A 24,025-nucleotide genomic window follows, 5' to 3' on the forward strand; every position below is an offset into this window, starting at 1 on the left:
GCTTATATAACTCAACTGCAGGGGACAGAAAGAATCTTGGAAAAGAATATGAAACAAAACTAGTATTAAAAAGTTTTACATAAAATGAGCATGTCACAGTAGGTTCTGTTTACTAAGTGATATATATATCATAAAGGAGATGGGAATTGAAGACATGTAATTTAGGAATCTGTTAATGGGTCTACACAGTAGAGAAGACACAAGTCAAACCACATCAGTGAAACCACTTTTATTTTTATTTTATCCACATAGATAACTTCATATGTCAGCTACAAAAATCATGAAATGAAGAACTGATTGTGAAACTGCAAACTCAAAACCACTGGAGTGAGAAACAGGTTCCCCCCAGAGGACTGTTAAAAAAAATAACCAGAATACCATGGATTCATATTTAAGTAGTAAACATGTCATATATTTAAAAATAATAAATATAGAACAGCAGTAGAGAAACTATAGCATAAACAGCATGAAGTATAATTTTATTTCTTAAGACAGATGAAATTTCTAGGCACAGTTTTAGGCATTAAAGAGGACACAGAGGCATAGGTTAGTGTGCGCTGCTCTGTACAAAAATACAGTCTGAATAAATTACATTGCTAGCCATACAATTAGACATCACTTACCAGTCAGTTCATTGCATGTTTAATAATATACAGGTACATGCTAATCCATATATATCATTTATATTTCAAACACATAGGTCTCTCTATATTTGTCTTTAAAATTTACATGTTGAACTTACAAAAAGCTAAATAGTTGTGCAAGAAATCCAAATAACTAGCCCTGCTGAGTATTTTATGCTCTATGTGTGTACATGTATATATCTAAGATAAACAATGGATTTATAGTTAACAGTTTTGCTTGTAAGAAAACATCAAACAAACCTAAAGCGGCAAAGACATAATGTAGGTGAAAATTCACGTGTTTATTTTGATAGACGATACCATATTTCGGATGAGCAACAACTTTCATGTTGTACTGAGTTCGTTAGTCATGAAATACTTTCAAATATTAGTGATGGTAGAAATATAACATAGGGCTCTTCACTGGGGAGAGGAAAAAAGTTATAGAAGAAATCTACTTTTCAGTGTACTGCAAACATGTGTGCCTTAGCCTATAACATATTGTCATTTTCCAGCCTGTCATATTGACAGAGAATGAAAACTTGAAAAGACTCGAGATGTGGTACTGGTCTAACAGCACACTGCATCCTCCACTAGGACTAAGAAAAGTGCCTCATTGATGTCAGCACCAAAGTACTGTTCTTCCATTATTCAGGAATAAAGAGACTCTCTCACAATAGAGAGTGGTTAGTAACCGAAATCCCTATCCAACAAATATCGTATTTCTCATGCTGCTCTGACAATACGCAATTAACTGCAAGACAGTCTGGCCCAGATTTTACTATTTCTCAAGAAAATTGCTTCAAAGGATTATATAATACTAATATTTTTCTGGAAAACTTCACCCATAGTTTCTTATGATTCTAGAGAGAATCATATACTTTCATAAAGGTTTCTCTCTAGGATGCATTTAATTACTTTTGTCTGTCATTGCTAAAATAAGATTCAGCCTGGTTCTTCATATTTACTTTGTGATCCTACAGAAAAGTCACAAGATAGGAGGGTTTTTTTTTTTTTCTAAGCATTTGAATAATAAAATAGATTTTTTTTTCTGTTGTTTTGGCAAACAGTTCATAAGACATGCTGAAAGCAGAACTCTGTTCTGGGAGGTAAACCAAATTATTAAATACTATTGATGTAGTCCTGCTCTTAACGGATTTTGCAATACAATAGAACATAAGTATGTTTTAAATGATTTTTCCAATGCTTCTTTCTGCAAAAGGGCCAAAACCAGGAATACTGTTTTAGTGCCTTTGTTAACAAAAATAATTATTTATAACTTTTATATTAGAACTGTATATTTGATATAAAAATATGTTTACAATTAAACTATCCAAATTTGTATAGTAAACAGGATTAACACAAGTTTGCAGTCTGAGATTAGTGGCAAACTTATTCCCTATCATTGATATTTCCTTCCATTTGAACAGCCAACAAATGATTCCTGTAACATAAATCCATCATAATTGTGTGCACAAATCAGTTAGCCCATTAGTTCACTTCAGAGGACCAGGTGATCACCAATGAATTCTACTCCTCTACTGAGACATTAAGACATTTCTATAAATCTATCACTATTCTTTTATTTTTTAATAAAGACATTTAAGGTACTTGAAAAAAAAGCAGCCTTCTATTTTACTGAATTTTTAACAAAATGATCATTCTAATTGCTACTCTTCGTTGAACTATAGTGCTTACAGAAGAATCATGAATTTTCAGGTTAACACCATTGCAATTTTTCTTCTTTACAATTCTATTAAAACTTTCCAGTGAAACAGTAGAGAACAGAGAGCAAAAGCTTTAAAATATATGTACTTTTGTACAGTAAGTAAGTGTGAATACCAATCTAAGCCTCTTAACGTGTACAAGGTTAGTGTTCAAATCACTTCACTAGAGCAAATGTTACTTTTATGTGTAATAGGCAAATGCATGTATAGGGCTACGGAATAGTTTACTACCATGTATACTAATGGTTCACCTTCTATAAAAATATTTAAGCTTGTTACATACGCACAATTATTTGCGGTAATGTTTGGTAAATGATTTAAAGGGTACTTAGGACAAAAGCAACTCATGCATAGTTCTTTCTAGTTGCCCCAGGGAAAGTAGAGACTCTCAATTGTCCTCATTCTAGATACGGCTGAGGCACAATTTCTAACCACATAATGAAAAGCACATGTCTCCAAGTCTTGACTCCTTTCCCAGGGAGATGCTGACTGCCAAAGCATTGCCTCCCATTCAAAAAGACTATTCTTGAAGGTAGAATCTATATACCTTTAACCCATTACACTCAGAACTCCCATTAGGTGCTGAAGGGCAGTTCACCTTTCAAAAGCTCACTCAAGCAAATAACCAATGGCCAATTTAGTCATTGGGTGGGATAAGCAGGTAATAAGGACTCTATAGCAGTGGAATCCTTGTCAGAGCAAAGGAACTTCTAAATGTTTCTTATGCCAGCTGCTCCCCTGCAGGCAATAGGAGATTCAGGCATTTCTCATTCCAACTAGTATCTCACAATGGTTGCTGTCATACAGACCCTTTCACTTGTCAAGAAAAATGACATGAACATATTGGAAGTTTGCAGCATTTGCCTATGTCTAATCAGCTCTCTTAATTTGTGCAGGTCCCTAAAATGGATGTAAAAGCTGGTTATGATACTGACAGCCAAAAGGCAAAAGATATTAAATCAACTGAGCAAACTGCTTGATACTCCACAAGTGTTTTAGAAAACAGTGAGTTAGAAAAGATACAGAAGTAATCCTTTTGTTGGATGGTTGGTTGTTTTTAAAATCTGAGACTGTTGGTTCTAGTAGTAGTCTTCGTAGTTCTTAGGGTTCAGGCAATAAAGGATGGCACCCCCAAACGAAAATATAGTTGCACCCCAGGCCAGGCCATAACCCCAGTTGAACTCATGGTAAATTTTCAAGCTCACAGTTTCAATGAACTTGATTGGGTAAAGGACCAGGCTGCAAACCTGTAAAACAACTGAAAGAAAAGTAAGTAGAAATTAGAAACATGTTATTTGCAGGAAATAAAATGATACAACATACAAATATATATGAGAATTACTTTTTAATCAAACATAACAGCCAAAAAATTTGAAGCACTGCTTATTCTAGGTGGTATACCTTAAAACATTAATAATTTTTTAACAGTTTCACAACAGAGTAAGAATTAGTCTACTAATAACTAGTAACTCACTATAACAGTATTCGATGAAATAATTAGTACAATATAATAATTTACATGAGCATACAAAGTAGTGATTCTCACTTTACAGACATGCATATATAATCATCACTATTATGCAAGTAGCACTATAAGCTAAACTGTTCCACTATACAAAACCTGTAAATAATTCCCCGAGAACAGTGGCCCCAAACACCCCAAACCCTTGCTATTTATGCTCTTGAGGAAGTGAGGAATTCAAATTCATTTGTACTGATGAAACTGGTCAAGCTATGATTTAAGACAGGCTTTTCTTCCCACTGCTTCTCAAAACCACATAACTTAGCTGACTATTCCAGCAACTCCTACCATGATATCTTCGCTTAAATTCTTCTGATCAAAAACAGTTTTCATTCCTTTCCTCTCATCCTTAAGAAGGGGCTCAAAAGTCATCTTTGTCAAGAAGCCACATCCAACTCTACTTTTGTAATAGATATAACAGATGATGTTGATATATTTGTTCTTCACCTACTTTCAAAAATGAATTAAATCAATGAAGGCATGGGAGATAATGGTACTGAAAACATAAGCTAATGATGACTCCAACAATTGAGCACAAAACTCAGCTCTTCATTGTTAGCTAAATCTTAGTTCTTAAGTCAGTTGTCAGGGCTAACAGGAAACTGTGATGAGTCATGCCTAATGAAATAAAACAAGCCAATTAATAAGGAAAGGGTTTTTTTTTTTTAGTATCTAAAATTAAAGTGGTATTTATCCTGTGGATATTTCTATATAGGAGACACTAGATTACATGAGATGATGTCTTCCATCCAAAATCGTAACTTCATATTGCATCAACTATTATATAATTTCTACTTTATTTAAATCAACTTAACTAGAATTTATGGGATGGATCTGCCTCATTCTCTACTATATGACAGCTTCTACCCTCAAGAAACAATCTTTAAAAATCTGGGGTACTATGTAATATGGGACAGGGACTGGCAAGCTACCAAATCTGGTCTGTTGTTTGTTTTTGAAAAAAAAGTTTTATTGGAACACGGCCAGGCTCATTTATTTATGTACTGTCTGCACTACAATAGCAAAGCTGAGTAGCTGCAATGGAAAAACCATGTGGCTCATAAAGCCAGAGGTGCTTACTATCTGGCCCTTTATATAAAAAATTTGGCCAACCCCTGGTACATAAATGTTTAGTCAAAATGATTATCATTTAACTTCTCTTTAAAATACTGTGAATTCCAAAAGTACAACAAAAAATGTAACAATTAAAGAGACAAGAATAAAATCTGATATAGTAAAAAAGATAACAGTTTATTACATTTTTTAAAAAGATTAGTAGGATGGATAGTGTGTTTAATTAAACTAGAGTTTTGTGCTTTAAAGTCTATGCTCATGTATTCTCAGTACCTATAAAAGATCCTTATTACCAATATGATTAATGTTCCTAGAAAGTCTACATTAATGGTCCTCTCTCTAGCATAAAACTGATGAACTCCAGAAAATTCATGAGGGTGTGATTCCGCAAAATCATTATTTTCTAAAAGGTTCTGACTAAGTGTCAGGTGACCTTTCTGGAGCCAGATAGAAGAATTTGAAACACCTCTGCCATGCAGTTCAACACTGCTCCAGGCCAGCAGTGGCCTACCACAGTTCCATGCTATAGAGAGTGGATGAATAGGTCCATATGAAAGGAGAATCTCTTGGCATCTAAAATCGACATCACACCTTGTTTATAGTTTAAAAATCTCAGAAAAGGTTTTAAGTCATTGTTAGGATTAATACCTCATTATATAACCCACACTTCCTCTACTTCCAGCCAGTAAATGCTAAATGTGTATCAATTAAAAAAAAAATTCAGCTGGCTCTGTGACTTTGTGAGGGGAAGGGTGCTTTCATGTATTAAATGTCTTAAAACTTATAAGAAGTCAATTACTATCAACCATGAACTACAGAAAAAAATTACAAAGTTAGTATGTATGTTTAAAAAACAACAGCATTTCTCCTCAGGTTTTTATACTTAAAGCATGACTGATCCTGCTGGTATATGACTGAAATATAAATGTGAATTAGGAATAGTAATTCATTTACTCCTTCAAATTCAAATTCATTCATTCAATAAATGTTTGATACAGTTTAAGACACTGGTAATAAAAGTTGCCACTCTCCTGAGAAGGCAGGCCATTAGTGAACAAATGCAGATTGTGGCAGGAACTGCAAAGAAACATGAAAACACAAGAACCTAAGATAGAGGAATGGAGGCTACTCTTTCAGATCCAAAGCTGAGGAGGAGGAGTCATTTGAGCACAGACCTGAACAAAGTGAAGGATGCAGGTCAGGTCAGTATAGTGGGGAGAGAGCCGTCTGGGTGGAGGGCACAGGCAGTACAAAACTCTCAATTCAGGACTTCAGGAAGGCAGCACAGAGAACAAGGCAAGAAGCAGCATGAGATGAGGTGGCTTGAGATGAGACAGCAAAAAGAACCAGGGGGCCCATCCAGGGATGGCCCTGTGAGCCACGGGCGGGGCTCTGCATTTTATTCCAGGGGTGATGAACAGCTGTTAAAGGAGCTTGAGCAGAGAAGTAGTAACTGATCTGAATTCTATTCTAGAAGGATTATATGGGTTCTTTTGTGAAACAGCCAGTCCCTAGGGTGAGTTGTTTACCTAGACTGCTTTTAATATTCATTTCGATGTGTTTTATTTAGTAAATATTTGGCCTCCATGGTATAATACAATGACATAATTTCCCTCTAGTGGAAAAGTGGAAATACAACTCCATTAGGCTCCACTGGCATATTCTCCTGAGCAGCTTTCTTAGAGATAAAGCTTTATTGTGTTGTAGCCAGATGAAAATTACCCTAAAACGCTTTATGCCTCTGAATTATTTTACTCTCTTTAGAATCACTGAGAGAAATGCACGTAATAGCAAAACTGAGAAAAAAAAGATATATAAGCCTGCATTTATAAATAACTTTTTCTATTTAATAAAAATACACAGAAGCAGGTAAAGATGCCTCCTTGCCTTGTTTAGATGCTGTGAAGGGAAAAAACAAACAAACCTGAAGAGTCCAGAACTCAAGAAAAACATTATCACACTTATATTTCTACTTTACCACCAATCAATGAAACATAATAGACATTGGCTGCAGAGGCAACATAAGTAAAGTCGTGTAGCCTTTTAGAATTTGAAGGGAATTTGAAGTTCATTTTATACCTCTCTCCACTTTTTTGAAAAGAGGCAACAAAACTACTAACCATGAAATTGCATGGATAGAGAGGCATGACAAGAACTTAGAGGTACTAATTTTTGTCTTATGTGTAGTTTTCTTTAGGAGGATATTTTTCAGTGCTTTCAATGTTGAAACATTGAAAACATTCAATATTGAAATATTCAATATTTTCTTTGAAGTGGATAGTTCAACATTTATTGGACGTTGACTCTGTGGTAGGTGGAAGGGATGATACAGGACATAGCCCTTGACCTGTCATATTTCATACTTTATGGTGAAAACAGACTCATAGATAATTACAAATGAATGTGTTCAACAGTAATAGCAGAAGCATGTTCACTGATCCATTCATTACATGTTTACTGAACTCCAATATTCCAAACACCATTTCTGCCTGGAGAAAGAAGGGAGGGCTTCAGAGAGGAAGCACCACTCGAACTGGTTCTTGAAGGATAGATAGGACTTGGTCAGAAGACAAAAATGAAAAGACCTCTGGGAAAAAGCAGCAGCTTGTAGAGAGCTTAGCAGTATTAAGAGGGTGTAACCTATAGAAAATTCACATGGTTGGAATAAAGGGTACATTCACATGGAAATGTTTGGCTCACACTCTAAAAGGCGTAGTGTGCCATAAAAATGAGACTGGTTTCTACAGGGACACATCTCAGAGCTTATTTTAATTGTAGATCCTGTTGGTGCCCTATCCATTTGCTTTCATCTTCATCACTCCGATATAGGTCAGCCTGACTTCCAGCTGTCAGCAGCGCCTGCACTTCTTCACCTGACTTTTCCTCTGGCCACTAAAGCTACTTTGCCTGACTGTGGGGCAGGACTGGTGCTCTGGAACATTAACACTGTTGTCTCCCCAGCATCCCCTCAGCCCTCAACGATGACTCTCAGAACTCGGTTTCCAAACACCCAGTTCCCTAGTTCTTCCATTGAAATAACTTTGAGGTGTGTGTTGTAAGCTGGTTTCCAGAATTTTTCCAGGAAGTTTAAGGTCTTTATTGCCTACCTTCCCTTCTCTCACTTTATGTATCCCTTCTTTTGACTCCCAGATTAAGTACTTGTACTGATTTCCTTGTCTTAATCTGCCTCTGGGAAAACCAAAGGGATGAGTGGCAAGACCCAATGTGCATTTGAGAGCTACACCTCATGTGTTTGTGCGCAAGACAGACTATAAACAGGAAGGAGACGAGAGAAGGGAGGCCCCTAGGACACCAGTCAATGCAATGGCTACCTGTGTGCAGTGAGGACTAAGGTGACACCAGCAGGAAAGACACTGCACAGAGGATGAAAAGAAAACCTCAGTAGCTGAATTCTAGGAAAGGGAAAGGAAGGAGTCATGTAGATATTTTAAGTCAGATATTACCATTGAAAGAAAGTAGGGGAAGTTCAAATCTGGGAACAGAGATGTTCTACTTACAGAAGAGTTATGCCCTTGACTAAGGCAGTAATGGGGGCTCGTGAAAAGCTATAGACTGAGAAGATAATTTAGAGATAGAATTGATGGGACTTGCCAGTCAAGTCTCTAAATATGGAATTTACAAAAAGAAAATGGTAATTTGGAGAAAAAAACATTTGCCCATGAAGGATTAAATGAAGCGATCTTCTTTTTCTTTTTCTTTTTGAAGATTTTATTTATTTGAGAGAGACAGAGTGAGCGAGCCCACGGGCAGGAGGAGGGGCAGAGGGAGAGGGAAAAGCAGACTCCCCACTGAATGCCAGAGCCCTGTGTGACGTGAGGCTCATGACCTGAGCGGGAGGCAGATGCTTAACCAACTCAAGCACCCAGGTGCCTCCTTTTCCTTTTTAAATTTAATCTGTAACTACCAAGAGTTGTAGTACATATGAAATTATCAGTATTGATACCACAAATTGTTCTAGCCAAAGGGTAGTTCGATACTGATAAAAATCTGTGAATAGAACTCCTTTTCAAGGGACACCTGAGCAGCTCAGTGGTTGAGTGTCTGCCTTCGGCTCAGGGCATGATCCCGGGGTCCTGGAATCAAGTCCCGCATCGGGCTCCCAGAGGGGAGGCTGCTTCTCTCTCTGCCTAGGTCTCTGCCTCTCTGTGTCTCTCATGAATAAATAAAATCTTTATTTAAAAAAAAACCCTCCTTTTCAGTATGAAATCTAAGTTGGACACTGGTTTTTCTGCAAAATCTAGACTCAAAATACTTCCAGCCACCTCACTGTACAACAGGATGGTGAAGGGCTGCAAAACACAAGCCTCTAATCAAAGATAGCTCAGAGGCGGAGTTGCAGGATCCTGGGGAGAAAAAAAAAATCACCATTCTGTGCAAACATTCATTTACAGAAAGATTTTTGCAGATAGAACACAAAGGAAATATCATTAATAAAATTAGGGGGATTCTGTTATTTAAAATCTGAATTACAAGACTGAGAATCTTCTGCAATTTTTATTAAAGGCATTTAAAAAATGGAAACAATCATCCTAAGTCCCAGTGCGGCATAAAAAAGATCTGCAAAACCAGATGATAAAAGAGGACCCAGAGAGAGGCAGTCCTTTTAATTTCATCAAGTTTTTAGGGAGAACTAGATGCCAGTTATGATCCCATCATCTATTACCTATCATTGTCAGTTACACAATAAGAAATATGCTATAGTCATGTGTATTGGAAACATGCACATTTTCATGATAGGCAATGATTCAGTCATGCTGCACTGATCAATGTGTGGTCTTCATGACATCTCAAATTGCTTACTACCTTCAAGTGTTGCCCTCAAGAGGTGGAATAACGAGCTACAGGATGGACTCCCAACTGCAGTACACAGTTGGCAGCTGAATTCAAAATTCAAGGCTGATTCTGGTCTTGTTTTCTCCTGTGTTATACACACCCAAGTAAAGAGGACTTGAAACCCTGGCTCTGCAACTTATTAGTTGGATAACCCTAGAAAATCACTTAACCTTCCTGAACCTATTTCTTCATTGATAATATGGGGAAAATAAATACCCAATCTTAAAATTGCTATATTAGAGATAGTATATGTGAAGGGTCTAGCAATGTTGCACATGGTAGGTGCTCAACTGATTATTGTCCACCTTATTATTACAGATAATATGTTATTCTGAAGTCCAAACTTCTATAATCAGTGAGTGAGAGAGTTGTGAGACAGTGTTTTAGATGGGCTGCAGTGATGACTCGCTCTTAGCAACTAATCAGGCAGGTGACAAGCCCACACTAAATTAGGGACTTCAGAGAAAAAGGGAAGATGAAAAACCTTTAAGATACGTTTGGCTGTCTTTATGACAGCCGGTTAGTCATCAGCTTTTAGTAAATATCCTTGGAGTATATAATCTAACACCAAGGCAATATAGCTACATACTAGAGGTACCCTACATGTATTCATTAAATAAGTGAAGGAAAACATGAATAAATGAAAAAATCATTTTTGTAACTATTACTTTTATGAGCTGTTTTGGTAAGAGCTTTGTGTTCACATAAAACTTGCTGTTTTGTAAACTGCAAAAAGATAAATGATTTAAGAAAAATTGAATTATAGTTATTTACATGCCTGCTTTTCCCTGTCAAATTATAAGCCATACACCTTAGTTATTTTTCCATCATTCATTCAACTATCTACTGAGCACCTCATTGTACCAGGCATTGCACATGGTACTGAATTAATTATGTAGTCCTGTGTAGAGATGTTTCCAAGTGGTAGTGCTGTGTTTGTTTTGATTTTATGTACTGTATGTTTCAGCAGAAGAAAATAATATTTATTTGCTGAGAAAGATAACATTCTCTGTGTGAGCACCAAGATAAGGCTTGGTATTATTTGAAAAAAACATTTTGAGAAAAGAGGAGAAACACAGACCATTTTCAAGCAGACCGAGATGAGCAAGAAGGGGAAATGGCCCAAATACATATTTACAAAGAATCACTAAACTGAATTACAAGTGAGACAAGCCAACCAAGAGAATAAGTATGTTTACTATGAAGCAAAACAAAATAAACAGCCATGATTTTCACTAGCATTGTATCAAGTGGGCAGATTTTCCAAATTTGTTAATCTTACGCTCAAATCAATAATGGATTATTATGTGTAATGAGTATCTTTTCTAGAAATCAGCTTCAGGCAACTCTTTAATGGTTTTTCAGATGGGAGAGAGAAACCTTTTCATGACACATTTCAAATAACCAGTAAGTTTTACCTTGCTTATATGCACTGTGAACACTAAACTAATGGTTATTTCAAAAAAAGCTTCCATAAGCATAGTGTCAAAGAGAATGAGTAAAATTAAATCACAGCACATGTACATTTTTAAAATTCAACAGTATAATGCTTGCTTTAGGTCTCAGTGGGTAAAATATGAATATATGAATATTGCTGTAGGGATTCTTTTCATTATTTTAGAATTTACTAATACTTGTAAGTAGCTAGAGCTAAATCAAAATCTTTATTTTGACCAAATCCATTACCTTTAACTTGTGCTCATTTATGGTATGTTTTCTGTTACAACCAGTACTTATTTTCACATTTTCATAAATTTTGCTATACTTGGGAAAACATACAGAGCTTTTTAGGAAAGAACTAGAAACTCCTGTTTTTCTAAGCATGTTTATAATAGCTGCTATAGAAAATGAATTTCTTTATAGATTCTGCATATGCTATTATGTGGTAAGTTAAAGTCTAAATGAGATAGTAACTAGGTAGCACAATAATATTGGATATTTATAAGAGAATGTCTTAGAGTACCTCTAACTCTCCTAAAATCAGGAATATCTGAGTCTTCTAAAAATTTTTCAGAACATAATTCCAGTTTTAAAGAATGGTATGCCATTCCAAAATAATTTATCAAGAAATTCTACCACAATTAATTATCTAATCACTATGTTAATAAATCCTAGCTGCAAAGACAAATGTATATTAAAATTAAAATATCTAAGTTATTTCATCCTAAGGATAGAAAGATACGTGATAAATCCATGAACCAAGATATAAACTAGAAAACTGTGATGGAATCTTTAGGAGAATCTTCATATTGTACTAAATGATTCACAATAGAGGTCTTTATTATACATTAGATCAACAAAAAAATGATAGTGTGGCCACTGCTCAAGACTTCAAAATATTTTTTGTAATACGGTTCTCTACTCTATTAGAAAGTAACTGTGGTGCTATTTAGCTAGTCTTCTGGGTCTCTTAATGCAATGTTCTGTCTGTAAGAGGTACCTAATAAACAGCTGAATGAATGAATGAATGAGTCAGTAGTGAATGAGCCACTAGTTCAAAAGTCAGTAGCCTCCTGGCCCCGGCTCTGCTGGTAACTACTATGCAATCTTGAGCAAGTCACTTAAGAGATCTGAATTAGATGCACTTCTAGATTCCTTCAGCCCTCTGGACCTTTGTTTTTATGACACCTACATTCTGATCAGTCTGTGGATATAAAAAATGAATACAAACAGCAGGGGGCAGCAGAATACTTCTGATCTTCTATTTTTAGATCAAACTATCCTTCAAATCCTGAGAAACTTCATCTGTTCCCATCTTTAAACAGCTTTAGAAAAAAATCCGTCTAACAGCCGAGATGGTTCTGTCAGTGTCTCCATTATTGACAGTCACAGGGGCTTATTTTGCAGTCTTCAAATCAGATGTAACTGACGGGAAATTGAAGGCACTACAAGAATATTTCAGTTTGAATAAAAAAGAACAATATATTCAAGGCTATTCTTTTTTTTTTGCAAGGCTATTCTTATAAATGAAAATTAAAACACATAAAGTAATGTGCTGAGTTTTTAGTCTTGTAAACCCTCTTTCTAAATACTTCCCCGATTTTAGCAAAAGCTCCACCTTACCTTGCTTGATATTTTCATCCAGGCTGTGCCTTATAGAATAATGGTTGTTAAATTACTAACTATGCCGCTGACCACATGCAACTGAATTGTCTGATGGTTCAAGTTCTAGATGATCATTTTTCATTATAAGCATGTTTGTTTCCACACAGATTTACACCTTTAAGGCTGTGTATATTGGAATTTTTTCCAGTTTCAGGTCAGAAAAAAATAACGTTGCCTTAAAAGCACCACAGGGGCAGTAAAAGGGCTGGGGGGAAGCTAAATGTAAAGAAAGACTGTTGGTAAATATATCTGCAGCAATTTTTAAGGCAATAGCCCTGTCAAGCACTATTACTTATCCATGTTTTAGAAGTTTAAAAACTGCCACTGTACAGGGCGCCTAGGTGGCTTAGTCAGTTATGCATCTGCCTTCAGCTCGGGTCAGGGTCTCAGGTCCTGGTCTCCAGGTCCTGGAATCGAGCCCCATATCAGGCTCCCTGCTCAGCGGGAGTGGGAGGGCTTGCTTCTCCCTCTCCCTCTGCCAGCAGCTCTGCCTACTTGTGCTCTGTCAAAAAAGTAAATAAAATCTTAAAAAAAAAAAAAACTGCCACTGTGCTCCGTGAAATACTTAACACACTGAAAACTAGTAATATGACAAACCCTTAGTCAATTTACCTTAAGATATAACAAAAGCCTCTCCATTTGTATATAATGCAGCAACCACATGCTGCTTTTGCATGAGAACGGAGGGATGGTAGAAGGTTCCTGAAACTTGAATACCAGTGTGAAAATAATTAAGTATATATTTACCTGCTGCAAAAAGCATGACAGCAACAGGTCTGTAGAAGCGCCTTCGAGATCCCACGCAGATAGAAATCAAACCCACCAGGAATGCAATAAGAATGATGGCAGCACCGCCCAAGAGTAAAGCCAGAGTAGCAATCTGCCAATCTGGAAGGAAAAAAAAAAAGAAAAGTATTGCTTTTAAGCAGGCAGTCCTCAAAGAATCAACAGAATGATGTTCAGCAGCCTGTGTCTAGCTGCAGCTAAATACATGTGATCTTACTGCATGCTAAGCATCGAAATTTTTTTGCAACAAAAATTTGTATAAATGTCCTTATTCAGGGAAGTCTCTTATGCTAAGCTCAGCAGCGTTTTTAGACCAGGGATTTGCCATGCTTTCCGAAGACTCTTATTAAGCCCATATGGTAAATGTGGTGTCCTTTCCATAACCTATTTTCATTATTATTTCTTTCTTTTTCTATTGAGCTATGAAGTTTACAAATCTTAAATACGAAAGTCAAAAACATGATGAAATGTTATATATATTCATACCCCCATATAATAACCACCATCCAGATTAAGATCTAGAACATTCTCTCCACCAGAGTTCCCTCATGCCCCTCCCCAGCCAATAATCATCCTCCCACCCAGGCTAGTAATGGTCAGCTATCACCATGGATTCATTTTTGCATGTTCTTAAACTTTATGTAAACGGCATGAACTCTTTTGTGTCCAGCTTTTAAGTCTGTGATATTGATTTTGTGTCTGGCTTTTAGGTCTCTGATATCCACCCATGTTGTTGTGTGGCAGTAACACATTCTTTCACCCCCCCCCCCCATCCTTTCTTGTAAAGCCTTCTTTCTCCATACCAAAACAAAAAGAAAGAAAAGAAAAACCAAGTTTTTATTTGCCTGTCTCTTCCTCTCTCTTCCTCCCCTTCTCTAGAACAATTCCCCCAGCAAAGTGGCATCAGGAGATCTGCTGCTGTTTGTCTTTCCCTCCTTTCATTTCATTCTAATCTCGCTGTGGTATTTACTACAGAGATGGTTTGTGAAAGTAAGTATTCCCAGGGAGCCAGAATGTACTCTAAATAGCCACTGGGCCCCTTTCTTCATTCATACATGGAAACAGCAAGCATATACTGACCACATGCTATGTACAGGTCTCTGTATGTGGATATTTTGAGTCTCCCATGTACTTAAACATAAACCTCACTGAAGGGCATGTCATTTCTTATAAAAATGTAGAAATAGGGTGACAGAAACTTGGCCCATTTCCCATTCCATAAGAAGAGTAGAATGTTCTCTAAGCAGCAGCAAAGTGAATTTATGAAAGCACTATCCAGGTTAGGAAGCATCACAAAAAAAAAAAAATGATGCTGTGCAGAACTCTCTCTTCTGTGGGGGTCCTTTGGAAGTCCCAGGCTGCCTCTTCTGGCCTTCACTTTAATGTATGTGTAGAAAATGAAAACAGACCTTAATCCATAGTTAAATTGCAATGTAGTCTATCCAAAGTCAAGAACTCATGGTATTTTGATGCTGCACTCTGAAATTATCCCTCCAGAAAGATTCCATAGTGCACTCTTTACCACTGTAGGATAAGGGATGAATGGAAGAACCTACAAAACCCTAGGATTTTCTTCTTTTATTTATATTATGTCTCTGCCTCAAGTGTCCTCTTCCACATTCTTGCTTTCTAATAAATTCTGGATTCATAACTGGCACTGAAGCAGAACTCACACTGCATTCAGGAAACAAACAAGGGGAAAACAGAAAAAATCCACACTTTTTAAAATATAAAGGTGAATTGCAAAGAAATGGAGAGTATTTTTTATGCCATCTACTTGTAACAAAGACATATAACTTCAAACAAAAGTATATCTGGCTTTCAACTAGAGTTTAAAAGGATAGCCATAGTATGGATTTTTTTTATTCCATAACAGCATGTAGCTTTGAATTAAAAAAAAAAAAAAACCAAAAGAATAATCCTTACATTTGGAAGTCTCTAAATTTCTTTGAAAAAGTTTATACAAAGCACAATTATTTTTCACTTTAACATAACAGAAATCCTTCTGAAAACGTTTAAGTTTGAAATTTCTGAATAAGTAAAATTTTCATTGTATCAAAGCGTTTGAGGTAAAAAAAAAAAATACCATCCATTCATCCGTCAAATTCATCAAATTCTTTAAGAGAGCCTATGCTGAATACTTTTTAGTTGGACCGTTATTTTTATAAAATGATTACTACTTTTAGCAACTCTCTCCAAATTATTTCAATAAGAATTTTTAAAGAATCAATTTTAAGTCTAGACACAAGTAAATATTGACTTATTTAAAAAAATAACTTAAAAGATAGCTTTATTTTCTAATAAGCTCTTTCACACAGCCCAATATAAATGCATAAAATGCCACATACTTTGACTATTTCCACTTTTAATCCAAAAAAAAAAAGGATTTTTGATTGCTTTTCTCTATTTAAATATCCTCAAAGAATAGCTAAAATACATGTGTTTGTTTGCATTTTGTAAAAACAAACTAAGGCAGACAAACTGGGCAAAATTTCCCTATAAAGGGCCAAAGGGTATTTTCAGTTTTATGGGTCATGGTCATGGGTGCTGCAACTACTCAACCTCTGCTGTGTGGTGTGAAAACAGCCATAGACAACATGTAAATGAATGAGCATGGCTATGTCCCAAACTTTATCTACAAAAACAGGTGGTGGACTGGTTTTAACCCTCCAGCTAAAATTTACTGACCCATGGTCTGTACTTTATGTACCACTTAGAAATGTTGAACTTTTTTCTAGGTAAAGGTGTCTCAGGAAATAATTATTTCATAATAAAGTCAAGTTGATAAATGAGTTATATAGGAGTACAAAGTGATGCTTATCCAATTTGGCAATCAAAAAGTACAAAAAAAACGGGATGCCTGGGTGGCTCAGTGGTTGAGCGTCTGCCTTTGGCTCAGGGCGTGATCCTGAGTCCAGGGAGCGAGGAACCTGCTTCTCCCTCTGTCTATGTCTCCGCCTCTCTCTCTGCGTCTCTCATGAATAAATAAAATCTTTTTTTTTTAAAAAAAAAAGGACATAAAAAACCCAAATCTCACAAAATGTTGAACTTCCTTAAAATACTCTCTTTCATATGGAAGACCAATAAAGTGCAGTAAGAGCCACCAGAATAATACTTACTAAAAGGGACTAGAAGCTAATTAGGAAGGGAATGTCTTATGGCACAGTAAGTGGTTCTAAAAAGTAAGTGGATACAACTGATTCTGATCCCCACCCTCCCACCCCCGCTTTTTTAAATATTTATTTGAGAGGAGGCAGGGCAGAGGAAAAGACACTCTCAAGTGGACTCCACGCTGGGCACACCTCATGACCCTGAGATCACGACTTGAACCAAAAGCAAGAAGAGTCAGTCACTCAACCAACTGTGCCACCTGGGTGCCTCCTTATTTTCTTCTTAAGGTCCTGTATTTATTTTTAGTACTGAGGGTTGTGGCTAATGAGAAAGTCCTCCTAGACATAAAGTCAAAAAGGCATGTGACCAGTATCACACCGTCCTATTGCTACCCTTCCCTTTGGTCCTGAACCATAGATAATGCCTGTTCATACACAGAAGCCATTTCATTTTACAGGAGCCTAGAACTGGGCCATGTCTGCCATTGTCCCGGCCAGAAGTTCAGGGCTTGGACTGAAGTTCGGAGCCCATATCTCCGGTAGACAGTGCCAAGTTTTGAGATTGTTGTCATTACGTCTATTTGGAATGATTCACTCAGGCAGGTTGCCCAGGACCAAAGCTTTAACATGCTGATCGGTTGATCATCAATCAGGAAGCGAGAAAAGTGGTTCGATAAGGCTACCATCGTCAGTGAGACGCAGGGCACTCTTCACGGTTCAGCACTAGGTACTCTGAAGCTGAGAACAGTCTTGTGGCATGGTGCCTCTTTCAGTTGACAAGCAGAATCTATTCCTGTCTGAATATTGGGGCCCGCCTGCCTTAGAGGTGAGCTAAAGTCAGTGACTATGTAGATTGGCCTGATACCATTTCCTGTTTCTTGCTGAACAAGACTAGAACAAGACTAGAATATGGAGAAATTTCAAAACGTGAAAAACAGTTTTATAGATATCTAGTGATGGCCATTAAAATAATTTATGCTGGGCTTCACGTATACACACATACTTACTTACCTACCAAATGTAGATTTAACAAAATATACGTAGACAATGTTTTGTTATATACTGTAGAACTTGAACAATTTTACAGTAATATTATAATAAATGACCAAACAACTTGTCTGGCTTTTCCATCAGAAGGTTCGCATATCACAAATACTCGCTATCCCACATTCACTGTTTGCAAAACAAATTAAAATGTCATAAAATTCTCAATTTTCAGGCCCATTTCTTTAAAAAATCATCTATTTTAAGTTCCCATAATTGGTTAATTTCTACATCAATCTTAGTCCCACAATTTTATAGCCCTCACAGTATTTAGTCAGATGAAGTGTTAAGAGCCCTTAGAGATTTATTACTCTGCATTAGTTTTACACATTTCTATAAATGATAAACTGACACCGTAGTGGAGCAGTGAACATAAACCAGCTCTGCAGAACATCAAGGGCCACAGTGCTATTTTACAAATTGCAGTGCTCTGCACAATTAAAACTGGTCATTGTTCAATGTCAGGCCAGTTGATCTGAAATCTGAGTTTGGTTTCCAAGAGCTCAGAAAACAAGTGATAATCAGGTTTGATGAAAAAATGTACATCGTTGGTCCATGAACCATTAAGGGCTCAAATGGGCTGAGAAGAATGTTTCAGATCTGGAACTCAAACCTGAAATGAGGCTGCCATAGTATCTGTCAAGTTCTGCTGAGGAGTCTAGCAGTCCTCACCTCATCTGCAGTTTCCCTTTCCATGCTTTCGCTGACCCACGGCCCAACGCAGTTCAGTCTGGAAGTAGAGGATACTCCTCCTGATGGATCATCAAGAAGGTCAATAGTAGTAGCCAAAGGCCACATCCCAATGCCTGTATCATGCACCTCACTTCGTCTCATCGTACAAGCCTTTTATCTCACATCATCCCAAGAAGGAGGAGTACAGCACAATACAATTTTCTGAGAGAGAGATCACATTTACCTAGCTTTTATTATAGTATATTGTTATAACTCTTCAATTTTATAATCTTAGTTATTGTTGTTGCTCTCTTACTATGCCTAATTTAAAAATGAAACTTTATCACAGGTATGTGTGAATAAGAAAAAACATAGTGTGTGTGTGTGTGTGTCTGTGTGTGTGTGTGTGTGTGTGTAGGGTTCAGTATTACCCACAGTTCTGGGGGTGTTAGAATGCATCCCTCACAGATAGTATGGGGGGGACAACTGTTTTGGGGCAAAACTGACACAATGACACACAGTTGGCACTGAACGTGCACCTGTGGAAGCCAAGGCTCAAGGTTTAAGTGTGTGCTTCTCTGCTAGTGCTTTCTCTAAAAAAAAAAAAAAAAAAAGGGAAAAAAATAACAGGAATGAATATATATATAATGTTATACTTTCCCCTGCAGTTACAGAATCAAAATTGGGCAGTCCTTATGCCAGAACATCAAGTCCAGCATTAATATGCAACTCAGGAACTAAATTCAAGCCCTCTTTCAAGGTATCTTTATTAGCTGGCGCCAGAGTTTCCAATGTCTATAAATGCTTTAGTATTCTGCAGAATTGTGCTGACTTACTTTACAGTCTAATACATGAGACTGGTCTGAAATTGCCACTGCATTATGAAAATTCTATGAGCCACATTATAATTGCCAAATTGGAGAATTCACATTCCTTTAGGGAATTCGTGGTCAAAATTTCCTTCCAATTTCCAGGAAAGGCAAAAATCTTAATGACAATACACTTTCCGCACTTTTGAACCAAGGTGAAATGCACCACACCAGTGCCCAAAGCTTTCCTCCACCCATCTTATTTCAAAATCTTTAACTTGTCAAACACTGGCTAATTTATTTACCCCAGTAGGTATTGTTTATACTCTGAAATTAGTTCTACTGTATATAAATCCCTGAGCACACAATTGCCACTTCTAAGAAATTAGATAAAATTAAAAAGCAACAAAGAAACAGATTTTTAACCTTATAAATTCAACTATCACAGTTTGGGTAGGTAGGATTTTCCTAAACGTATTTCAATGTTTTAATACAGGAGTATCACTGTTCTAGAATTCTCATCACAAACTGAAATATTGATTTTTAAATAACTTTTATAATCACATTCAAATTTGCCACTTTTATTTTCATCTTTGAGTTCCCTAAAATACAGTTATATTAACCAAAATGATATCTATAACTGTAATCAAAAATCGTTTACTGTTCCACCTTGAAGAGATTTCCTATCATCTTGACATTACCTCACAGGTCATCCATAAATCCTCCCTAACTCACCCACGTCAGCTGGATCTTTTCACTCATCCCCAGCAAACTTTCAGTTCTTCTAAATACATTTATTCACTTGTAGGGCATATGTATACCAAAACACTTAAATTTGTTTTAATTATATTGGTGAGAACTCAGAAAGCGAACTCACTATCGCCAATTTCCTTTTATTATCAGGAATGGGAAATACTGGGGTAGTTTATATTTGTCGAGGGGAAAACGAGCTCCAGTTACAGAAAAACATTTCAAACCCAAATTCTCCAACACAGCCATCTCTTCACAAAAGACCATGTCTTTTTCCTATCTCATCTTATTAGAAATTATGACATTTAATTATTTTCATCAATTGTAATTTAGATATTTGAGATAGATGCTATATACTTCCGAGTTTGGACAGTAAGTCCGTATCCTCATGTATGAAGAATGAATCAAAATAGCGTTATTTTTTTTAAAAACTGCAAAAAAAAAAATAGTGTTATTTTTTGTAAAGGGATGGTAACTATAGCCAAAATATTCCCAGAGGTATCAAATGATTCACTTCACTTTTTTAGTCTGCATATGTCAAACGAAGTTGAAAACCTAAACCTTTACTGAGGGAGTTTAAACTTTGTTTTCTTGGCTAAGTTGCATTCCGACCTAAATCCGTCAGTGTTGCATTAATTTCCACTATTCCATGAGATACAGACACAAACAAAGTCAGGCAAGAGAAGAATTCCGATTCTTATTTCAATAATTAAAAGGATCATGTCTTTTCAAGCAACTAATATCAAATCTAACACTCTTCATGGGCAAAGAGTTAAGGCAAAAAATTATGTATTTTACAAAATGACAATATAGACACTGTACGCTGTGTTGCACAAAGTGAAATGGAATATTAGAGAAGCACTTACCTTAGATATCCATGTTAGTCAAGTTGCAATGATACAACTTAGAGTCCTACTCTTCAGGCCAATTTATAGATAAAAAAATGTGTTAAGAGTTTAGTGCCAATGTGATTTTAAGCAGATACATGACCCTAGGTAACCATGCAAATTAGATGTGACAACTCTAATGACCAAAGTGCAGGTCAATTTTGCCAAAATTCTGGTTGTCCAAAAGTACTGGCCAGGTTGCTGATTTTTCAATCCGTGACAATTTCATTTAAGACTTTTGAGTTCTTTTGTGTTGGTGTTAGGATACACATCTCTTTAACAAATCAAGGGTCATTTTAGCTGCTTCATAGAATTCTATCTCAGAAAATTTGGTGAAAATGCAATTTATCATCTAAATACCATAGCATCTGGTATCTTTCCCACCAAATCAGACCATTATATACAGTGCTTAGCAATGAGCCCTGCTATTAAAGCATGTTGCAGAACGTAGAGCACACACACAAAAAAGATATACCATCACCGCTAATGACTGCCGTTTCTTACCCTGTACTATGTTAGCAAGATTTCATTAGCATTTGATGGTAACTAATATTATATAACGGGTACAGGCATATCTCAGTAAGAATTTCTAATCATAGTATTTCCATAAAGTTGTAATGAGTTTGTTACACTGAACATCATCTTTTCCCTACTCTTAAGAAAAAACCTAAGGTTACAATTTAGAAAACTTGATTATCTGGAAAAGCAGGAAGAAGAAAACCCACACCAGGACTAGGAGTGGGTGACCTTCCTCTAAGCAACTAAAAATCTTCTGTGACAGGTTTACAGTTGCTAATAATAATCAAAGAGTAGATGGAATCCAGCCAGCCAGTCACCCACGATTCGTATTAAGATACCCTCTTAGTAAATATGGGAGGGATAAAACCGGTAAGATAGCAGTCCCGTTAGCAAACTTCTTTAGATATCTTTCATCCCCTGCAGAATTTAACCTTCTATTTCCTCCTTTACATTACTTTGTACATTTATATTATTTCGTTGTTTAAAAGCAGGTGTTTCATTCATCACCTTGCTGTCACCACCTAGCACAGTGCTGGCACACAAACTAACTGTCCCAAGACAAGGCCTACTCCTTGCTATGAAGTTAATGAATACGTTTTTAATGAAGTTAACTCCTTGGGTACATGTAAGAAGACAGGAAAAGGGAAAGATAATTTCTCTAAGTCACCTAGTGGTGCTAGAAATAGACACCGGGTTGCATTCAGAAAGCACTAGGGCAATATTTTGATGAACTTTTGGTTGAGGGACCTTAAAACATGAGAGCAATAAAACCCCCTTTGATGGAAATTTGAGTTCTTTTGTGGGTATGTCCTTTTACACATTGAGGATATTGCACTCATGTGCCCCAAATTCTACGTTTTAACACCTTTTTGCTAATAAACATATATTTTGAAAAGAGAATCAATACGTAACATTATGTGGAAACATGGCTCATTAAGCTATCATTTAGAATCTCCCAACAAGGTGCCTGGGTGGCTCAGTTGGTTAAGCATCTGCCTTCAGCTCAGGTCATGATCCCAGGGTCCTGGGATCAAGTCCCCAATTGGGCTCCCTGCTCAGCCGGGTGTCTGCTTATCCCTCTGCCCATCTCCCGCCTGCTCATGATCTCTCTCTCTCTCTCTCTCACACGCTCATAGATAAAATCTTTAAAAGATTTTTTTAAAAATCTCCCAACAGTCAATATAAGCTGATAGAGACAGAAATGATCTAGGTATTTTTGTCTTGTTTTTTTGTAGATTTTTTTGTTTTGTTTTGTTTTGTTTTTTAATGGGAGTCTTTGGTGGCAAAGGCAAGAAGACTACAGTAGAATAGAAGATTGATGGTCTACTAGTGTCTCAAAATCCCACATAAACACATAAATAAAAAAGGGCAAGGAAAGATGTTCTTGTCTAATTTTTAAGGGAGATGATCTAATACTCTGAAAAGACTGGTAAGATTTAACTGTCAGTGTCTTTGACATAAAAGGATGAAATTCTGTTTAGGGAAAAATCAGTCTCTTTTGATAAATAAATGTATCTTTTTAAAAATAAAGCCAGGATGCAGTAATTACTCGATCTAGTGAAATTTATATTCATTTAATCAATTTAAGAAACTCACATGGCTGCCTTCCACATACTTTTGCAATTATGATTCAACCTAAAATTAAACAGATGTTTTAAAGCGTCCTTTCACGGCAAAACTTGAAGAAATTTTGTTGATTTTTAAGGACTAGTCATGCCAACAATGTAAATTTGATGACAAGAAACATCTAAAATTTCACGGACTTACCGACAGAGGAGTCTATCTGAAGACCTTAAATTCTATGTGAAATCAAATCTTGGATGATTATAAAAACTAGACATCTATTTCATGTGTGGCACTTTATCTCTGCATCCAAAGTTCCATACCTGAGAGTATTCAACAAACTTTCAAACACCAAAAGATAGTTAGTTACCTGCAATATGACAGGAAAGTCTGAAAATGCACCCTGCAAAAATACTACAGCGAAGTTCAATCCCTACTGAGTAACTACCATTGCATCTTCCTCATTCTTTGCTATCCATGTAAGAAATTGGATGGGGCACGAATACTTTTAAAATCTTTTCTACTTCAAATGTGCTATTATTCTGCAATTCAACACACACGAGCAAATGTCAGGAAAAGAATTATGTTATTAGGGACCCCTGGGTGGCTCAGCAGTTGAGTGCCTGTCTTCGACTCAGGGCGTGCGTGATCCCGCAGTCCCGGGATCAAGTCCCACATCAGGCTCCCTGCATGGAGCCTGCTTCTCCCTCTGCCTGTGTCTCTGCCTCTCTATCTCTCACGAATAAATAAATAAAATCTTAAAAAAAAGAATTATGTTATTAAAACAAGGGAAAAACAAGCAAACAAGAAACAATTCTGCAACTCCAACACCTTTCTGTGCTACAAAACTTGGCTCCTGTCTGAAATTTTAACATTTTAGGGTTCGTGTACAAAGCATCTATTGCATCAGACTCCTACAAAACTTTCTTTAAAAAAAAGACAATAAAATTTTATCAGCAACATGAAGTAGATTATACTCC

At 36.5% G+C, this 24,025-nt stretch overlaps 1 protein-coding gene across 1 annotated transcript in view; it reads right to left on the reverse strand.

Moving 5' to 3' along the window:
- Positions 1-214: 214 nt before the first annotated feature.
- Positions 215-24,025, reverse strand: part of TMEM47 (transmembrane protein 47) — a 30,421-nt gene continuing 6,610 nt past the window's right edge. The window contains 2 exon segments of the mRNA NM_001003045.1: positions 215-3,608; positions 13,653-13,793. Of these exon segments, the coding sequence (NP_001003045.1) occupies positions 3,430-3,608; positions 13,653-13,793 (320 nt within the window). The 3' untranslated portion in view covers positions 215-3,429.

This window comes from Canis lupus, chromosome X (genome assembly GCF_011100685.1).
Source record: "Canis lupus familiaris isolate Mischka breed German Shepherd chromosome X, alternate assembly UU_Cfam_GSD_1.0, whole genome shotgun sequence".
Taxonomy (NCBI): domain Eukaryota; kingdom Metazoa; phylum Chordata; class Mammalia; order Carnivora; family Canidae; genus Canis; species Canis lupus.